At 45.7% G+C, this 16,570-nt stretch overlaps 1 protein-coding gene across 50 annotated transcripts in view; it reads left to right on the top strand.

Moving 5' to 3' along the window:
• Positions 1–16,570, top strand: part of CAMK2B (calcium/calmodulin dependent protein kinase II beta) — a 925,878-nt gene that overhangs the window by 856,541 nt on the left and 52,767 nt on the right. For all 50 annotated transcript variants that reach the window (XM_085635972.1, XM_085635963.1, XM_085635953.1 and 47 more), the window contains one exon: positions 2,795–2,870. In XM_085635972.1, the coding sequence (XP_085492098.1) occupies positions 2,795–2,870 (76 nt within the window). The remainder of the gene's footprint in view (positions 1–2,794; positions 2,871–16,570) is intronic.

Genomic DNA, 16,570 nt, shown 5'->3' with positions numbered 1-16,570 from the left:
CGGTCCGGCACTGATTTTGCCGTATTCCGGTTCCAACAGGTATTCCTGAGCCGGATCTGGGATCAGGCTGAAGGAGTGAAATATGCACAGTGAGTTGTAAAGTAATTTTCGGACACCAAGACAATTCAGCAGCACCCGCACGTTGTCCGCTTTCTGTTGGGAGTAGCAACCTGTAGATGGTGAGGGCTTTCTTGTTTTCACTTCCAACCAGGCCAAAAACAAAGACCTAATTTTAAGGGCCATCAGCATTGCTTTGGTTCAAGTTTCTCCCTGCCTTGAAGCTGTCTCAGTCACCTAGCAGCCACCATGGAAGGGAGCAAAGGCCCACACATTGTTATTTCTTCACAATTCACAAGCAGTTAAGAGAAACTGTAATTTGGAGGCAGGTGTTTTACAACCCCCCATCCCCATGTAAGAAATGTGTATGCACTTTAAGAATGATAGATGTATTAGCGTATATGACTTCACAAATAAAAAATGTAATAGCCCTTTCTAATTCATTTTTTATTTAATTTTTTAAAGCACTCCTCACCCTAGTGCAGGGTGTCAAAGAGCTTTTCATAAATTCACACACAAAGGCAATAAATCATACCAGTGTGTAAATTAATGTACAAGAAATGTTACATAAAGCAATGAGTTATTAGGTGTACGAGTCATATATTGTCCATAGTTGTAGAGATTGTGGTTCTACCGACCATCGTCTCTTAACATATAAAGTCAGGGTTTAAAACGTAATATAGTGATTGGGGCTGCCTTGCCTGCACTAACGAAGACTTTATTACCACACAAAGTAACCCTTTGTGGCATCTAGCAATATATATATATATTTTAAAAGAGGCACCTAATTAAAAAAAGTTTAGAATTACATTGTTTATTTTATTTGTAAAGATTTTCTGAAAAGATTTGACTCCAGAATTTGTTGTTTTATATCAGTTATTTCCATTTTATATTCATTTTTTTATCAGTTCAAACCATACAGTAATAAGAACAGAAACTGCCAACAAATCGTTCGTGACTAAATGTTGCTTCTTTAGGACTTAAAAAGTTAATCCATAAAGTTCAAAATAACTTCCCCCAATGGTGGTGGGATATAGTTAAATATTCAGAACATTCCTATGATACATCTTTCCAAAAAGTCGAGGGAAGTTCCTCGCACATTTGTGCTTGCTTCATGATGCAGCATTATTAAACAATTTTGTGTAGTCCTTCCATCAATGGGGCCAATTGAACCAGCCAGTGAGAAGCAGGTTTAAGATATCATCCCAAAAAGGATGCACAAGGGTTGATATAAGGATTTTGCCTCAACAGGCAAAGTGATATTTTGCCGCTCCTCTTAACCTACTAGTTAATACTTGGATGGCCAGCCTGGCATTCTCAGCTTCGTAGTGGCATCTAGGCAGTCAGTAAATATTGCCTTACCCTATGACCAACCCTAGATACACACATTGTAAACATGCAATCATCATAACCGCAACAGCAGAATAGGCTGACTGTGCCAAATTGATGGCTCCTAGGTTATGCCTTCCACTTTCTTGTCTAAGATGAGATCCGTTTAAGGCATGCAATCACATTCTCCCGCTCCCCTCCCCCACCCCATCAAGGATGAGTCGAGAAGGACAGCCTTGTACATAATAGTGCCTTGCTGTTGCCAACTCCTTGAACTACCAAGGCTCAAACTCTATTCTCTACTGACTGCACAGTACACTCATTGATTGGATCTAGTTCATACAGAGTGGAAGTATTTCTCCTTCTTGCTAACCATTTTTGTCCACTACCAATCTCTGCAATTCTGCTCCTCATTCCACTCACTAGCACAGACAGAATTTCCTTGGATCTAGAGCAGTCAATCGTCTCTAACTTGTTGAAGACTACCTGCGGTGGTATCTCACTCATGACCATTGGCTTTGTCCCTGAAGCACTAGCTCCCCCATGTCAGCTCAATTAAGTTGAAAATATACTGCTATTCAATGTAGTTTAAAACCTCACCACCTACACCTTTCAGGTTGTTTGACCTATGTCACCACCAGCAGTCTTAGTTTTAGTGATTCTGGTCTCCCTCTTTTATACAGAAAGAGTGCTAATGCATCCTTTTGAAGGATTTGATTCTATTCCATTTCACATCTATACCAACATCTATATCGTGTTTTGACCCAAAATGCCCATAACCAGATCAGAAAGGGCCCTGCACTTCTACAATGCTAGAACCAACGTTTGATAGCCATCTTACATGCTGCGAGGCTATGCCCCAAATAACTGTTCAAGAGAGGAGAATACATTTATAACCCTTTTGAGAGAGAATTTTACTCCTCTCAGTGTCGAAGAAGAAAAAGCAATACGATACCATGGCGAGTTAAGTGATCACTGCTAAGATATGTGTAACTTGCTGGTCCTAGGTTCACATCCCCTCACATGCAACTTTTTTATACTTCCAAGGTCAATAAATTGATTGTTGTTGAATTGAGTAAAATTACGCATGGTGTAGACCATGGCAGAAATGCAAAAACAAGCTCTTTATAAAATCGCATTTTAGATTCTGGTCTTGCCTTTTCCATTGCACCTCGGGAGAAAACATGAGCCTGTTGGAGGGCCAATGGTGTCACAAGGGTTATAATGTCATCATTAGTCAAAGATGCATGGTGTTCTTTCAGCTACCTGTGCATTATTTTGGTGAATTAACATTCTGACTGCCAGCCCAGCATTCTCTGGCCTTTCCACTGGCAACTCATATCCATCCCTAAATTACCAATAAATATAGAAATGTGCTCGTTCTCACCTCCTCCTTCTCTCTTCCCAGCTCGTAAGCAAGAAATCATCAAGATCACGGAGCAGCTGATCGAAGCTGTGAATAATGGAGACTTTGAAGCATACGCGTAAGTCTTGGGGTTTCAGAGAATGAGTGAATGAAGATACCTATGTCTTAGGTTTATGTTTAGGTGCATGTTTTTTTGTCCTCCTCTTTATTAAAGGTTTAGTCATAGTACAGTGGGTATAACAGCCATGGAACATTGTGAAGGTTTCCATTACCATGTACTGATCTCATGACATGAAGAAATTCCCAGGATCATTATTATTCAAAGCATGATATTGAAAGTTCCCCCAACAGGAAAAGAAGACAAAATTAATAAAACAAATAAACAGAGAAACAACCAATACCATCGGCATGCAAATATAACTGATATGTGTTTGATTCAGTTCATCACATCAGAGGAAACAACCATCATGGTTAAGTGACATTGCAGCCATATGATAGAGCAGTATTTGTGATCTACATATAGTGAAAGAATAGTTGTTCTATGTGTCGTCATCTAGCCTCGCTTCATTGCCCTGAGTGCGCAGATATTGCATCAATGGCAACCAAATATCTTTTGGCCGTGATTGTATAGACCTTAATTCCCAATACAGGGTGAGCTGGTCCTGGCAGTACACCGCATCTGTAAGCCTGTCTGTCACGTGTATCAAAGCATGGCGACCCCACGCACAGTCCGATGGTACCTCTTGCACGAATACTAATAGTGCCACGGGGGAGGGACACTCAAGGGGGCATCCCAGAACACTATCAAGTGTTTTAAAAATCTCCTTCCAGTATGCAGAGATGCCTGGGCACAACCAGGCCAAATGCAAAAAGTCTGCTTCTGAGAAATGGCACCTATTACAATGGGAGTCTGTACTGAGTCCCATTCTCACTGGGGCGTAATATGATCTGTGAATGAATTTAAAATGGCTGAAGCAAAGATGATAATTGGGGGACAGAGCACGTGCCTGCGTGCAGCAGTAATGCCATTGGGCGGCAGTCAGTGGTGGTGTGATGTCAGTAGCCCAGGCTCCCCTACTGCTCGGGCGCATATTGGTGCTGATGTTTGCATGCTGGTATATAGTTTTGTAACCAGCTGATGTGGTGAGGGGGGGGGGGGGGAGTAAGAAATGCTTCTAGCACCTGAAATGTCGTTGGGGCATTGGGGAACTTAATAGGGATGGTTAGCATCCCATCGTTACTCTAAAAAAAAATCATACTTGATAAGAGGATACGACTCTTTCATATCTCCTCTATGCTATAAGAGGTTGTCGAAGAGTTGGTTGGTACCCCAGATGATGACACTGGGCACTTTGAGAGTGTAATGATGGGATGCTAACTATCCCTATTAAGTTCTTTCTCTCATCTTTTCTGTCCTTCACCTTTTGCACTTGGTATTTTGTATGCTTACTCAATTTTTATTTCCTGGAGCAATTGCTAAGTGGCAACTTTTTTGAATTGTATCTAGAGTTGCTTAGCTATAGACCTCGGATTTTTTCATTGTAATTAAATATTAAGAAAGGGGGATTAAAAATCCGTTAAGGTCTTTAAACATTTTCCCTCAGCCCCTATTTGTAGTTGTTTTGGTTAAAATATAGAGGCAGAGGGAGTGATAAATTAATAAATAGGTAAAGAAACTTAGGAAGGATAATCATTTTTGCTATGACCAAATGTATCGTCAGGGATAATGGGTGTTGTTTCCATCCAGCCAGTTCAGCAGTCGGCTTTAGTCTTCCATAAGTCGTCGATAATCCTACTAATCCATAACCCCAAATATTTGATCGCACCCTCTGCCCAGACCAGGGGGAATTCCGAAACCATTTTAGTGTTAGCCTCTGTCAACGGTAAGATAATAGACTTAGTCCAATTGATGTCAATGTCGGACACCCCCCGATTCTAATAAATTCCCTGATGAGCAGGTCTAGGTTAACATGTGAATCTTTGATGTACAAGGTGACATTGTCCGCATATAGCAATGCCAGACTGTTGTGCATGGTGTTGTCGCAGATGAGCCGCAAGAGGCACCTTCGCGGTTACAAAATGTACAGGTGAAAGGGGACATCCCTGCCACGTGCCTCGGGTTATCGCAAAGGGCTCAGATACACAGCCATTAACGCGCAGACAGGCCGTGGGCTGAGAAAAGAGCAGGCCTACGGATTTGAGGAAAGAAGCGCTAAGACCGAGGATCTCAGGGAAAGCTAATAAATATGGCCACTCATGGGAGTCAAACGCCTTAGTGGCGTCTAAAAATACAGCTACAGCATGCAGGGTGGGATCAGTAGTATGTAGGGTGGCAAAGAACGTACAAAGATTGTGCGAAGTTGACCTGCCTGGGACGAACCCTGCCTGATCAGGACTCACCATAGTTGTAAGTAGTGAAAGGAGTCGCAAGGCAAGCAGCTTCACTAGTATTTTCTTTTCCGTATTGATTAAAGAGTGGTCTATAGGAATCGCAGCGGGAGGGATCAATGCCCGGCTTAAGTACAGTAACGAGAAGTGCTTCAGGTTTATGTGCATGTTTGCCAGCAGAATTATTTCAATGTTCAGATGGTTCCTTCATTATTCTTTTGAAAATGTTTGTACTGTTAAAAGATGCCTCTTGGAAAATCTGTGAGAACATGGCTAAGAATTTGTCAGCTAGGATCAGGGGCTCAAGGAATGAAAGGCTCTGAGGGTGGGAAAGAGACTTAAAATGACACCTCATGCCTGTGGAAGTCAGCACGATCACCCTGAATTCCAGTAGCAAGGGCACTTTGTACTAGGACATACTGATAAAAACTGGTGTATTGATCAGGGCTGTACATTGAATCAGAGATGCATAGATGCCCACATCAGATGAGTGCACAAGGCACAGATCGCTTCCTATGTGTTTGCTCTCTTTAACACACCGACCACAGTACTGGCCTTGCCCTTTGCTTTCACATTATTTTCCGGTGTCTTTCCAATACATGTGTTGTATGTAGATGCACAAGGTGTACATGCGCCCCCATATTTGAAATAGGTTGCACTAGGACTGGTACTAAGTAAAGCACTACAATGTACTTACCATGACAGCACCATTAGGAGGTGCCGAATAGGTCCTAGTCAGTGCCTTGCGCAGGATCTGATGAGCGAATTTCACTTCAGTTGTGGCAGCAACAGTCCTTGCGCTGGGCTTCAAGTAAGGTGGCAGGGATGCAGAAGAAGTACCTGTGGTGGCACCAAAAAGGGATGCATTCACATAGCAGAGTTAGGGCCTCAGGCCTGGGGTTACCTTAGGCCTCCATATGAATTTTAGAAACTGATGTTTGGATTGGATTTCTAAGTAATTTAAATAATTATTTTTCACTAGAATGCGACTATGAAGAAGCTACGTTTAACAAATGAAAAAGATTTGCCTTCTTATTCAGTTCATGAAGGCGATTTGTCAAAATTGTGGGTATTTATAGCAAATCAGGGTGATTATTTTGAGTCCTAATTATGTTGGCTATCTGAGACCTGCTTAGAAAATGGAACACAAAGCATAAATCACCCTAACTTCAAGTTCTTCACCATGGGATGCTCTCTAATATGAATAAAAAGTAGACTATCCCAACATGTGCAAGATCTCTGAACGTAAACCAAATATATATTCACTGAAAACAACAGAGGGTACATTAATGTTATAATGAAGGATGACTAAAAAAAATCTGTTTTTGTTTAAAAATAAAAATAAAATAGAAATTCACTGATAAAAACAAAGGTTAAGGTAACGTTCTAGTTAGGGGAATGTCATCGGGGAAAAAAAACACTGAAATTCACCAATTAGAGTTAACAGAGCTGACTAGAACTTTGACCCCACCTTGCACTGCTTTTAACCTTACATTACATCACTCATGACATGTTCTACGACATCATTTATGACATCGCAAATGACATAATTGATGACATCACTCGTGACCTCTCAAATGACATAATTTGAGTTTCTTTTGTACATGTTGCCCTGTAAACGGGTATAGCAGAGCTATGAAAATAAGAGCAAAATAGCTGAAAGTAATCTGAAGCATTAAACCGTCTATCATTATATGCACCCCCTATAGGTTAAGCAAGCTTGTGTTATGTGAAATATTGACCCTATACCACACACTTCATGGGTAGCCAAGATCATATTGGCTATGAAGCACAGATGAAAGGATAACCTATACTGCACACGGTATTCAATTCGTATACAACTGTTCAGGAATTACCAAGTTCCTCCAGATATTGAAGCTCTGTTACATAACTAATACTCTACTAAGGGCAGTCTTTATCTGTATCATTTCCCGGACAGTCACTGAACCTACATGGAGAAATGAAGTGGATATAAATAGAAAAGTGGATACTGTTAACTCTGTTTACTCCACGGAGAGAATTTACTTTGTACCCCACTGTTTTCAAACATTGAAAATCTTATGGGTAATACCCCACAGACTATTAAAAAGTGTCTACTTAGAACAGTGTACACTCTATGCAGAACTTGTCCAAAGATCAACTTTTCACTTGAAACAACCAGGGTCGGAAGGTGCCAAAAGTCATGCTACCGACAGCCTTCATACTGTGGTGAAATCTTTACAGATAATCCACCTTCTGAAGCAAAACAAGCATATGTACATACGTTAGCACCTGGTGCACAGTCTTTTGCCATGTTGAGACGATGCTTACAATACTTAGTAAGTAGTATGCAGAATATTTGCCCTGTTGGAAACATTTTCTACGGTACCAAAAAACGTACGTAGAGCGTAATCGATAGACCATGTCAACTGTCACCTGCACACAGATTTACTCTTCAGTACAAAGATTTATAACCGATACAATACCTCTACACACCTATGGTGCATTAGGAACACATCCGTTTTGTAAACACTTATAGCCAGTAACTGGACACAGGCTCTACAAAATTAAGTAGAAAAGTAATATGGTAGCTACCCAACACTATATAAACTATGAAATAAACTAGCACATCATCAGATGATGTCATTGGTGATGTCATAAATGAGATCATAGAACATGTCATAAGTGATATACTATGTGAAATCATAAGCAGTGCATAGCGGGGGCACAAGTTATAGTTATCCAGTATTAGGGGTGTCTTTCATAGATTCACATGCCTGAATCATTCCCCGTCGTCGAGACGGGAGCCTCCGGTACATAAAAAAAAAGTAATGTCCTATAGACATACATAGAGAAAAATAGGCCTAAGGGCCTCCCCTTAGCAGCCTATCCTAGTCCTTAGGTAAAAAGGACCAAACTCTTAGAGTCAGCCAATCAGCTATCACCTCCCTCTAGAACCTTCCTGGCAGGAGCCTCAGTCCCTCAGATTTTCTACCGCACGTTGTGCTAGGGAGTCTCCAACCTGAGTTCTCCTCAGGATTTCTTCAAGCCAGATTGTTCACTTTTTTGGTGACTTTCTTCTTCAAGGATTTCAACGCTGACTACTTCAGGCCTCTTTTTGCTGCAGTGAGTGTTTATTTCATCTACAACTCCTGGCATGTCTGACTCCCAGAAGAAAGCCCTTTTCAGGGCTTGCTCTTCATGTGGGAAGAAGAGGCTTCATGTGGACGACAAGCATGACTTGTGCTTGTATTGCCTTTATCCGGACCACGTCCCTAAGGACTGTAAAATATGTAGGTCTTTCCCTCATAAGACCTTGAGAGACAGGGAGGGTCGCCTGCTTATCTGGCTGGACAGGCTCAAGGACAGAGAGAGTGTGGTGTCCTCAGAGGCGAGCTTTTCCGTAACCTCTGAAGTCTCCCTGAAGAGGCCGAGAGTGACATCTCCTGGCCCCTCAGACGCTCCTCCTATGAAGACACACAAGAAGTCTTCAGAGGCAAGATCTTCAAAATCTTCAGTGTCTGACAAGGACTCTCTCACTTTCAAGAAGCCTACTCTGTCAGCCACAAAAATTGCGACACCTTCGGCGCAGAAAAGGCCATCAGGACATGTCTCCACACCAACGACGACCGTGTCCACATCGACAGCGTCGTCTGTTTTCTCGTCGACGACGACTACCCCTTCTTCATCGTCAGCAGGTACTCCTATCTCGTCTATTATACTGTTAAAACCGTCGTCGACGTCTAAGTCATCGTCGACGACGAAGATTGTCCCGTCGACGACGACCTCGTCGATGAGGAGCCCACCGTCGACGGAAGAGTCGACGACGAGGATGTCGACGACGAATGCGTCGAGGGCGTCGACGACTAAGGCATCGTCGACGAAGATGTCGACGACGAAGGCATCGACGACGAACGAATCGTCTACGACCGCATCGTCGACGAAGACATCGTCGACGAGGAAAATATCGTCGACGGGGACACCGTTGCTGACAGCCATACCGTCGACGACCCCGTCGTCGTCGTCCATGGGACAGAAGACAGCGGGGGTTTCTGTACAAGGATCTGCTTCTGGCAAACTGGCCAAACCACAGATTACACCGGAAACGACATCTCCAAGCAAGGTACAAACCAGTTTGCCTATGGAGATTCTTCAGAGTGAAGAGTCTGAAGAGTCTTTGAACAGGCTACTTCCCCTTCTGAACTCTATGTCAAATGTCAAAGCACGGACGAGGAGCAGGAAGATATGAGCGCGCAGGAGCGCCCCGTCCAGGAACAGGTTCGCACGGAGGTCACTCCGATGGTTTGCCTTCCTCTGTCAATAGTTCAGGACCTCAAATTCCTTATCCGGGACTACAAGCAACGTTTCCCGGAATCGCCGGCGTTGGACGCAGGGGTCCCAGTGCCAACTACAAACCCACCAACGACAGCCCCAAGGCAATCACGGCCAGTTACGCAGGTCTGCCACGAGAAACCGCCTCCTCAGGTGATAGTCATCGGATGAGGAGGCTGAGGAGATGGAAGAAGGAGAGGTCCAGGGAGACCAGTCGGACCAGGATGAGGAGGAGGAGTATGTGGCATTCTCACCACCTTCCCCACAACCGCGCCAAGCTGATTCACCGCCAGTGGATATTGGTGGTTTTCATAAGGTAATTGAACGGGCCGCGACGCGGTTCCATATGGTCATGGAGTCGACGGAGACTGAGTGCTTCCTGCATGACTTTAAGGAGCAGACGAAGAAGACGACGAAATCGATCCCGATCATCGACTTTCTCTGGGACCAGGGAAAGAAGCTAATGCTGACGCCGGCTTCCGTTCCTGCGGTTGTTCCACGCCTGGATAAGAAGTATAAGGCTCCGTCCACGGCACCAGCTTGCCTGACTGGCCACCCGAAACCGGATTCAGTCGTGACCCAAGCGGCCCAGAAAAACTCTCGTAATCCCTCCTCTCCTCTGTCAGCACCACCGGACAAGGAGGGCAGAAAATTGGACACGATTGGCAAAAGGTTTTCGACCACTTCGGCAATGACCATCAAGGTGGCCAATTCCATAGCCCTCTTGGGACGTTATAACCGCAAACTTTGGGAGGATATCGCCCCATATTTAGCAGAACTTCCGAGCGCAGTTCAGGAAGAGGTAAAGGCACTACTTTCTGAGGGCCAGACCTCTGCAGCCGAGATCATTGATTGCGCCATAGACGTGGCCATGACAGGCTTTTGTCAACTGGCTGGGGCCGCGGTTCTGCGCCGCCAAGGATGGCTGAAGGCAACATCATTCAGGCAGGAAGTGCAGACGAAGGTGCTGGATATGCCCTTCGACGGACAACATCTATTTGGAGATAAAATTGACGAGGCGCTCCAAGCTATTAAGAAGGACACTGACACAGCTAGAGCGCTTGGAACCTTGCAGGCAAGGAACCAGTCCTTTCGGGGCAACAAATCTAGAGGCCAGTCCTCCTACAGAGGATCCTTCCAGAATAGGTCCTCGTATTCCTTCCAGAATAAGACCCAGTACCAGCAGAAGCAGCAACAAGGTCGGCAGTCGTCTTATGGAAGATCTACCTTCAGGGGTAAGATCCAGAAGAGGGGCACCGGCGGACGCCAGTGACCAGTTACTCCAGCCAGTCCTGCTACCATCTCCCTCTTCACAAATTGGAGGAAAATTGACCCATTTCCTGGAAAATTGGCGCATCATCACCTCAGATCGTTGGGTGCTCCAACTCCTCAGATTCGGCCATTCCCTAGAATTTACCACCATCCCGCCTGCAACCCCACCACGCAGGTTCCCACACAAGCACCTACGGCTGCTGCTCCGGGAAATATCGGAGATGTTGAGGAAAGGAGCGATCGAGCGGGTTCCATCGGCTCAGAGGGAGAAAGGATTCTACTCCCGTTTCTTTCTGATACGCAAGAAAGAAAAGAAGTGGAGGCCCATTCTAGATCTCAGGGCACTCAACTCTTTCCTGAAGAGTCAGTCGTTCAGGATGGTGACGCTCCAAGAAATCCTAGTCATTCTAGAGGAAGGAGATTTCACGACATCCTTGGATCTTCAGGATGCCTACTATCACATCCCGATACTCAGGGGCCACAGGAAGTTTCTACGTTTCGAGGTGGCAGGACAGCACTACCAATTCAAGGTCCTACCGTTTGGCCTCAAATCCGCTCCGCGGATTTTCACCAAGTGCCTTTCTCCTGTGGCAGCTTTCCTACGTCAAATGGGTCACCAAGTTTTCCCCTACCTCGACGACTGGCTGGTCAAGGCGCCCACGGCTGTAGGCGCAACCAAATCCTCCAACGCCTGTACCAATCTTTTCCAACATCTAGGATTGACTCTCAATCTTCAGAAATCACATATGTCCCCAACAAGAAGCATCACCTTCCTCGGGGCGACCTTGAATACGGAATGCGCGAGGGCATTTCCTTCAGACGAAAGAAAAAACAAGATCATATCGCTGGCCAAGGCGGTGGCATCAAGGAAATCCCTAAGAGTTCGCACTTTCAAATCACTCCTGGGAATGATGTCTTCTTGTATACTACTCATCCCTCACTGCAGGCTTCGGATGCGTCCATTGCAGGAAGCTCTCACGAACCAGTGGACTCAGAGTACAGGTTCGTTCGAGGACATTGTGAGGATAACACCGCAAATCTCCAAGAGCCTCGAGTGGTGGAAGGATTACAGAAACCTGTCAAGGGGACTGCCGTTCCTGCTTCCAGCAGCGCCACTTGTGATCACCACCGATGCATCTCTAGCGGGCTGGGGAGCTGTCCTTCAGGACCTCAGAGTAAGTGGCAAATGGTCAGATCAGGAGCAACGCCTCCATATCAATCTGCTGGAGTTGAGGGCTGTGTACCTAGCGCTGCAAGCCTTTTTCCCACGCATCCAGAACTCCCAGGTGCTCGTCAGAACGGACAACACCACGACGATGCACTATCTAAACAAACAGGGAGGAACGCGTTCGCTCACTCTATCGCGCGAGTCGCAAAAGATCTGGAACTGGCTTGTTCTCCATGGGATCACCCTCAGGGCGGACTATGTCCCGGGAAAGGACAACACCATTGCGGACGCCCTAAGCAGGCAGAAATCCCTCTCCCACGAATGGGACCTCGACGAGAGTGCACTTACACACGTATTCTCAGAATGGGGAGTCCCAGGAATCGACCTGTTCGCCACCAGGGAGAACGCCAAATGCCCAAGCTACGCAAGCTGGCATCCCCAACCAGAGTCGCTCGGGAATGCCTTTTCCATAGGCTGGTTCAGCGTATTTGCGTACGCTTTTCCACCGTTCCCGATGATTCCCAGGGTCCTCAGGAAGATGAAGGCGGAGCCCTGTACCCTGATCCTGATTGCCCCGTACTGGCCGAGGCAGCACTGGTTCTCGGACCTTCATCGCCTCTCCATCAGGACACCGATTCGTCTACCACAGCACCCGAACCTGCTGACAATGTCCAATGGGCAGGTGCAATTCCCGAACCTGCAATCGCTCAGGTTATCGGCCTGGCTCCTGAGCACAGAGAGTTCTGTCATTTGAACATCCCGCAGGAATGCAGGGACGTGCTAGCAAAAGCAAGGGCGGACAGTACCAACAAAACCTACTCTCTCAAATGGAAACGCTTCTGCGTATGGTGCTCGGAGAAGGGCCTGAGGCCACTTCATATCACGCCTGAACAGATATTGCCATATCTCCTGCTCTTGGCGCAGTCCGGATTAGCGCATGCATCCATAAAGGTGCATCTGGCGGCAATTTCACGTTTTACCAGGACTTCCAAAGGCCCGTCTCTCTGGTCCAGTAGACTTATCAAACAGTTCCTTAAGGGTCTATATAGGTCCTTTCCAAGACCTCGACGGGTCCCACCGACATGGCACCTCAACTTGGTCCTTAACCAACTCATGAAGCACCCTTTCGAGCCCATTCATCGAGCTTCCATCAAGTACATCTCATGGAAAACGGCTCTGTTGCTCGCTCTAACATCTGCCAGGAGAGTCAGCGAGTTGCAAGCTCTCTCCATTCAGGAGCCCTTCATGCAGTTCAAACAGGACAGGGTGGTGCTGAGGACAAATCCCAAGTTCATACCGAAAGTGCCTTCAGACTTTCACCTCAACGAGCCGGTGGTCCTGCGTTCCTTCTTCGCAAACCCTACCACGGCAGCAGAAAGGACGCTCCACTCTCTGGATCTCAAACGGTGTCTTAAGTTTTATATAGACAAGACGAAAACCTTCAGAAAGTCATCGCAGCTGTTCGTGGCCTACAGCAGGCCAAGGTTGGGTATGCCTCTAACAAAACAGAGCATTTCAAGGTGGATCTCTTCAGCAATAGCATTCTGCCATGAAGGGGCCGGACGGCCTTTGCGAGACAGGGTGGAAGCACACTCCACCAGAGCGATGTCCGCATCAGCAGCGCTGTACGCTGGAGTGCCGATTTTGGACATCTGTAGAGCGGCGACGTGGAAGTCACTGCACACCTTCTCCAGACACTACTGCCTGGATGCCGAACTTACGAAGGATGCGGCAGTGGGCCAGGCGGTGCTTCGCCATCTATTCCAGTGAGGTGAGCCTTCCAACATCCCGCCATCCTGGTATGCACATTCTTTACTGATTTACTGTTTTGATGTATGCCAATGTTTCAAACTGTTATGATAATAGTGTATTATCTCAAATATCTTTATGGCATGTTACATCAGAAATGTGCATAATGTATTGCTAACTACTCTGATTCAGGCATGTGAATCTATGAAAGACACCCCTAATACTGGATAAGAAACTCGTTACTTACCTGTAACAGCAGTTATCCAGTATTGGTGTCTTTCATAGATTCACATGCAACCCTCCCACCTCCCCTGGAAGGACTCACGTCTCTCTCTAACTGTATTACGCCTACCTAGCTTGGTGCGTACGAAAATCTGAGGGACTGAGGCTCCTGCCAGGAAGGTTCTAGAGGGAGGTGATAGCTGATTGGCTGACTCTAAGAGTTTGGTCCTTTTTACATAAGGACTAGGATAGGCTGCTAAGGGGAGGCCCTTAGGCCTATTTTTAGGTCTCGCCTGAGACGGCGCTTTAGCGCTGTTCTGGCGAGACTTATAGTAAGCACTTTTGGAAGTGCAAACGAGTGCTTTCAGGCCGCCAACTACTGTGCATGTGTGCCGGGCGCGCGCACCATTTGGCAGCCTGAAAGCACTCGTCTTTCACTTTCGCCTGTCACACAGCCGCGCTTTGAAGTGTGGCACGGCCGCTTTGATGTGATCGCGATCACTTTCACACTGTGGCAGCCTGCGTGTACAAAGAGCACTCTAAAAGAAAACAGCATCGTTATATTCTTCATTTACAATTAAACAGTCTAAACATACAATGTACACATTGTGTCAAGACGCTGTAATGTGTGCCTCGTGCACGTTTTACATAAATTACAACACACTCTTGCACCAACCACAGCATACAAAGAAACGTTTTCAGGTGAAACAGTTCTGGGAAAGAATGTACTCTGTTCTAATGTATGGGCTACCCCTCACACACTTGCAAACGGTTTAGGCTTGCATTTTAGTTGTTCGAAAGAAGTTCCCTTCCAACAAACTGACAAGGAAAACATAGTATGTACACCCATACTGAGTGCTGTTATTTTATGTTACTTAAACGCACATGCGGTTTCTATTAAAAAAAAAAAAAAGACAAGGCGGCGCGATTTATTTTAAGACGTGGCATTCCCCAACTGCTATACACACAGCAGCAGACAGGAGGCAAAATAGAGTTGTATTTTGAAAGGGGCAAATTTAAAAGTCACTGCCTGTATTGTCATTCACATTTTACTGTGTGTGTTACTTCCACGTGTACACAAAATCGTTGAACTGACAGCTTTTAGAAATGAAGTTCCCTTCCAACAAACTGACAAGGAAAACATAGTATGTACACCCATACTGAGTGCTGTTATTTTATGTTACTTAAACGCACATGCGGTTTCTATAAAAAAAAAAAAAAGACAAGGCGGCGCGATTTATTTTAAGACGTGGCATTCCCCAACTGCTATACACACAGCAGCAAACAGGAGGCAAAATACAGTTGTATTTTGAAAGGGGCTAATTTCAAAGTCACTGCCTGTATTGTCATCAGGCGCGCAACACCCATTGGACTCACAGGGCTTCAGACCCCCCCCCCCCCGTCGTGTGTGGCAGCCCGGGATGAGACACCTTCCTGGGCAAAAAAGCAGCCGCACCCGAGCACTTCACAGGTCTTTAAAAGACCATTTGCATGTTAATGAGGCCTCGCTGTTGTTTCACCCCTTCTAAGAGCCCCTGCAGCTCCACTCTGCCTATTGCTTAAAGTTCAGCCCCCCCCCCCCCGAAATTTTTGCTCAGCCCCCCCCCCGAAATTTTTGCTCAGCCCCCCCCCGAAATCTGGCTCTAGTTGCGCTTCTGATTGTCATTCACATTTTACTGTGTGCGTTACTTCCACGTGTATACAAAATCGTTGAACTGACAGCTTTTAGAAATGATGAAGTTGCCAGATAGACTTCCTTCCTCTGTGGAGTTGCTGTCACCCCAATAACGTCTTTGCACATCCTCTGATCTAACGTGTATGAATCATTATTTTGAGCAATTATACAGATAGGGCTGTAGTGCCTAGAAGTGTCAGTGAGCTGTATCAGTAATATGCAGAATGTATTGTATATTTAAACCAGAACTGTTTACTCCTTTCATGATGTCATCTCGAGTGGTGCTCCCCCCACCCCCACCCCAGGACAAAAGAACTGCATGTCACTTCCCATCTTGTCACCAAGAACGTGTGAGGTTTTCGTCACGGAGTGTGATTCGCTCTAGCCCTAAAGCAGCACCCTCTCCCCTCTTAAAGTGAGATGGCTCTTCTGTGGCTGTGAGGAGGGAGACGGGCACACAGTGACTTTATTCAGCGGGAATTCCCTGCAGCCAGAGTGCAATCTACTGTGCCACTGAAGGAAGGGGCGAAGCAAAGGTGGATAGCGGAAGTGTCACAGATGTCAAGCATTTGCAATGCAATAGGTCTCGCAGTTACGAGAGTTACAGCTATTGGCATTGTAAATAACAATGCCTTGTATTTATGTTTTTAAAACAAAAATAAAAGGCATTATTATTTGCTATGTCAATAGCTCAAACAAGCGTAAATGAGAGACCTATTGCATTGCAAATGCTTTTTTTTTTTTTTTTTTTTTTGCATGCAGCACAATTACAACACGGGCCCAGATACAGCTAACATATAAGAAGCTTCTAGCAGGCGACTGTGAAGGCCATAAACCCCCCCCCCCTTTCAGTGCGAACACAAGGGATTGTAAACATCAAGGGGCCTTCATGTGGAGCTCAAAGACCTCATAAATCAGGTGCTTATCTCTGGGAAGCTCATTCCTTAGCTGCCCTCTAAGCAGGGACAGGAAGGCAGGATTACGGTTCCAGCAACAAACAAGCATTTGCAATGCAATAGGTCTCGTATTTACA

This window comes from Triturus cristatus, chromosome 11 (genome assembly GCF_964204655.1).
Source record: "Triturus cristatus chromosome 11, aTriCri1.1, whole genome shotgun sequence".
Classification (NCBI taxonomy): Eukaryota; Metazoa; Chordata; class Amphibia; order Caudata; family Salamandridae; genus Triturus; species Triturus cristatus.
This window is presented reverse-complemented; position numbering and strand designations above follow the sequence as displayed.